The sequence below is a fragment of the Palaemon carinicauda genome, chromosome 21, assembly GCF_036898095.1.
Source record: "Palaemon carinicauda isolate YSFRI2023 chromosome 21, ASM3689809v2, whole genome shotgun sequence".
Taxonomy (NCBI): domain Eukaryota; kingdom Metazoa; phylum Arthropoda; class Malacostraca; order Decapoda; family Palaemonidae; genus Palaemon; species Palaemon carinicauda.
In genome coordinates this window covers 89921206-89926205 of record NC_090745.1, presented here as the reverse complement: position 1 = coordinate 89926205, position 5000 = coordinate 89921206, and the positions used below count along the sequence as shown (strand labels likewise).

At 35.5% G+C, this 5000-nt stretch overlaps 1 protein-coding gene across 2 annotated transcripts in view; it reads left to right on the top strand.

Annotated features, from left to right (window-relative positions):
* The window catches only part of LOC137615323 (homeobox protein Hox-A5-like), a 171076-nt gene that overhangs the window by 131817 nt on the left and 34259 nt on the right, over window positions 1-5000 (top strand). For both annotated transcript variants that reach the window (XM_068345088.1, XM_068345089.1), the window contains one exon: window positions 4263-4594. In XM_068345088.1, coding sequence (XP_068201189.1) covers window positions 4263-4594 — 332 coding nt within the window. The remainder of the gene's footprint in view (window positions 1-4262; window positions 4595-5000) is intronic.

The following is a 5000-nucleotide window of genomic DNA, read 5'->3' as shown; positions in this document are numbered from 1 at the left end:
GAGAGAGAGAGAGAGAGAGAGAGAGAGAGAGAGAGAGAGAGAGAGAGAGAGAGAGAGAGAGAGAGAGAGAGAGAATGCATGTTAGTTATTTTGGTTTGTTCCTTAATTCTAAGTTTTACTTATCCTCCATACAGAATAGCATACCAGAAATCCTATAGTAAAACGTACATAAACGAACAATATGAGCTACAAGTCCTTGATTTTCAATAAGTGGATTACTAATGTTTTTTTCCGAGAGAGAGAGAGAGAGAGAGAGAGAGAGAGAGGAGAGAGAGAGAGAGAGAGAGAGAGAGAGAGAGAGATTCCATCAGTCGGAATAGCACATTATCTTGAACAGAATTTTTGGAGGTTCATCCGGGGGGATGTTGGTTAGCAGGAGAACCGCCAACAATGCAAAAACCAGCACCAGCACTGTAGCACCACCACTAGCACCACCACTGCGACCCTCCGTACGCCCCCGCTGCTGTCGCTCCCGTCGCCCCCCGTTTGACTAATTTTCGCTGGGTTTCGGTCGACGGCAGACTGCGGCTGACACTTCTATTACCTTCCCATCACATGTCACACCGACCCTAGTTAATTTCTGCTGTAAGGGGAATGGAGGGTGTGGGCTGGGGAGAGGAAGGGGGCGGGGGGGCAGTTAGTTATGCAGCAACGACAAAAGGGGGAGGGGAGAAATTTTGAGAGGTTAAAGGTTAAAGAAAGAAAAATGGAAGGTGAAGAACAATAGAATTATTAGGAGACATCGAGAATTGCAGAAACACCAGACGATTATCCTTTTTAAGAAATAGAGAAAATAGGGAACTGAATTTAACCATACAGCCAAATATCATGCTTTTTTATTATTATTATTATTATTATTATTATTATTATTATTATTATTATTATTACTTGCTAATCTATAAGCCTAGTTGGTAAAGCAGGATGTTATAAGCCCAGGGGCTCCACTAAGGAAAATAGCTCAGTGAGAAAAAGGAAACAGGGATAAATAGAATATTTCAAGAGCAGTAAAAACATTGAAATGAATATTTGCTATATACACTATAAAAACTTTAACAAAACAAGAGGAAGAGAAATAAGATAGAATAGCGTGCCCGAGTGTACCGTCAAGCAAGAAAACTCTAACCCAATACAGTAGAAGACCATGGTACAGAGGCTATGGCACTGCCAAGACTAGAGAACAATGGTTTGATTTTGGAGTGTCCTTCTCTTAGAAGAGCTGCATACCACAGCCAAAGAGTCTCCTCTACCCTTACCAAGAGGAAAGTGGCCACTGAACAATTAGTGTCGTAGATTTCATAATCCACATGAATTGAACATGAGAACCTGTAGTTAAAATGCCTCTAATTTTGATACGTTTTAGCTTTCAAAAATTTGGATATTCAAGGTCACTTCAACATTATTAGTTGCGGAATTGACCGTTATAATAATAGATGAAATGGTGCATTATGCGTAAAAAATTTCCTTAGCTGCTTGCTTTTTCTTAATATTAGTTAAGTCATTTATGTTTACATATCCATATGTACACACACACACACACACACACACACACACATATATATATATATATATATATATATATATATATATATATATATATATATATATATCTATATATATATATATATATATATATATATATCTATATATATATATATATATATATATATATATATATATATATATATATTTATATTCACGATATGCCTTTCTCCCGTGGAGGGGGTGGCGCTGGAGATACTAGCTTTCTGATTCTCATCAAGTTACTTGTGAATACTGCTGTTAGGCCAATAATGTTTCTAGCCTTCGCACGCACACACACACAAACATACATACACACACACATATATATATTTATATATATATATAAATGTATATATATATATATGTGTGTGTGCGTATATGTGTTTATATGTATATTGGTCCGTCCGTGACTTTCGCACTCATAGAAGAGTTTACATTTTTCAGGATATTGGATATAAACATATGAGTGTGAGGTTGTTTTGCTTTTCCATTGATGTGCAATGAATTTCTCTCTCTCTCCTCTCTCTCTCTCTCTCTCTCTCTCTCTCTCTCTCTCTCTCTCTCTCTCTCTCTCTCTCTCTCTCGTTATGTGCGTGTCAACTTCAGTAATAATATCCATTAGTTATTCATAAATTCATTCAGTGGATCAGGTTTGTGGTCATTAATTTATCTAACACTACTTGAATTGGCAACAGTTTGAAATTTGTACCAATTATATATATATATATATATATATATATATATATATATATATATATATATATATATATATATATATATGTATATATAGATATATATATATATATATGTATATATATATAAACATCTATATATATATATATATATACTGTATATATATATATATATATATATATATATATATATATATATATATATATATATATATATATATATTAATTCATTTATCCTTACGTATTGACAAGGGAATTTGTATTTTAGTTTTGCAATTAACTTTTATATACGTTAGATTTGCGTGGGAAAGATAGTAAAAAAGTAGAGATTAATTCTTGATATCGTTACTATGAAATGTTTTGAAATTAGTCCTTTTACATGCATTCTTCATCTATCAAGTAAATTTAGACAATGGCTACCTTACAATATGTTAATTGTCATAATTCATCTAAAATATGTTTCCATTTCCTGTTGCGATAACTATTTTGTGATGGTAGCTAAAAAATTCCTTGCATCTCCGGACACTGCCTGTTTTAGAAGAATGCAATTAATTGGATATTCTTTAAACAAAAACAAAATAGCATTTAAAAAGCACCTCATTGTGTAAATAAAAACCTATTAATGATATTATGAGCGCGATATTAAGAGGGGTAAAAAAATTGTGAAGATATAGAAGAGAAAATCAAGAGTGGAAGAATAATTTGTTATCAAACGGGATTGATGGATTCTTACTAAATATAACGCAGTGGACAGTATGTTGATCATCTAGTTCATTTATAGTCTGTTGCCTTGCGTTATGCTGTATACCAATACATAACAATTAGTAAGCTAACGCTATTATTTTTTTAAATCGTCATGTGTCTGAGGGTTATACGCCTGGTAGGCAAATGATTAAAGAGGGATCGTTTACTGTTCAAGGAACGTGACATTATCATTCCCTTTTTTCATAATCCGTGTAGGCATTGCTATTAAATTCATACCAGTGAAGTAATGATATCGAAAGCCTTCTTGGTCTTGCTACTTCCCTTGATTGCTTAATCATGTAATGGTGGCTTGCGAGAGCACCCTCCCAACTAAGTAGTTAGGCCATTAGAGACCCGTCTTAGTTGGGTGTGAAATTGCCACTGGAAATTCGACGCTTTAAAGGTAAATTGGGATATGGCCCCGGTGACAAGCAGTCGTGCAGAGATGAAATAGTACTGCAGTCACCTGTTGCAGTTAACCCAGTGGAACACCGTCGCGAACGATGATGAGAAGAAAGAGAGCTTGCTTAACATCGCTACTTAGTTGCGGTAGAAATGATTTACTGCCTTTCCAAGCTAGACGTAAACTAGGCGTCCCAGGTAACCAGTCCTTTGATTCATTGAGGAATTAGAGAGAGGATATCACTGGTGAAGAAATAAGATTATGGATTTCTTTATATCTATCAAATTTTTTTATTTGTTTTTCATGTCTTATTCAATTGTGCTCGTTAATTCGTTTGATTTTATTGAGGTAATGCGGTATTCCACTGAGTGAAGGGAGTAAATTTTATTTAGGGGATCTGTGAGGCTAACATGTTTTATTTTACTTTAACAAATATATGTATGTAACATATCTCAAATGCAATTTTAAATGCTTCAATAGATATGGAAACTAGTTAGCCTTACAACAAGGGCTTGAAAAGATCAAGTTAAATTCCCCGAATCAGGGAATGAAAAAATATATGAATGATGTAAGGTGCTGGGAACATGAGAGTCTTTTTAATAGTAATACTCTCTCTCTCTCTCTCTCTCTCTCTCTCTCTCTCTCTCTCTCTCTCTCTCTCTCTCTCTCTCTCTCTCTCTCTCTCTCTCTCTCTCTCTCTCTCTCAGTACTTGAAAATAAACTTATACTCCAATTCATCTATATATCATTTGCATATTTCCTCTTCTGTTACTTGTCCGTTTTCCTTGGACCCTTTACGAAGTACCAATTGAACTCTGAAAAGGAGTGACATTCGCATCGTAAAGTCAGAGTAATTATCCATTACCTTAGCCAACCTATTGATGCCTCTGGCATTTCCGCAGGTACAGTGAACTCGAACGGAGAGACCAAGAGACAACGAACCTCCTACACCAGGTACCAAACCCTGGAGCTTGAGAAGGAGTTCCACTTCAACCGGTACCTCACGAGGCGGCGAAGAATAGAAATCGCACATGCTTTGTGTCTCACGGAGCGCCAGATCAAAATCTGGTTCCAGAACCGCAGGATGAAGTGGAAGAAGGAACACAAAATGGCCAGCATGAATGCGGGCATGGGTATGCATCCGCAGGCGTATCACCAAATGCATCACCAGATGATGCACCCGCACCATCTGCATCCTCATCTCGCGGACTTTGAGCCGAAAAACTACTACTAGGTAAGTCCCTTCCTCTTTTGAATTAAGGTTTTTATTTTTTTAATACTTCTTCATTTGAAATAATGCTTTTTTATCTATTATATCCGTGGATTTCTGACTGGGCGTAGAATGATAGCCTACATATACATTCACTTATTTTATGCATCTTATGGATAACTTCTGGATATTTATGAAAATGTACATAGGGTAGATAAAGTGGGAAATCTTTTGCTTAGGAGAGCAGCCTTCATTAATAACTAAAAGAAATTTTGCTTTGTTTTACAGTACATTTTTTATATTACTTTGGATCTTCTGTAATTAAGAGTAGATGTGTTATGATAATTGCTAAACCATAATGTTTTGAGATAATCCTAAAATCTGGCACTTTATTTACTCCCGATGTTAGCCTAGAAAAAAAGCCATATTC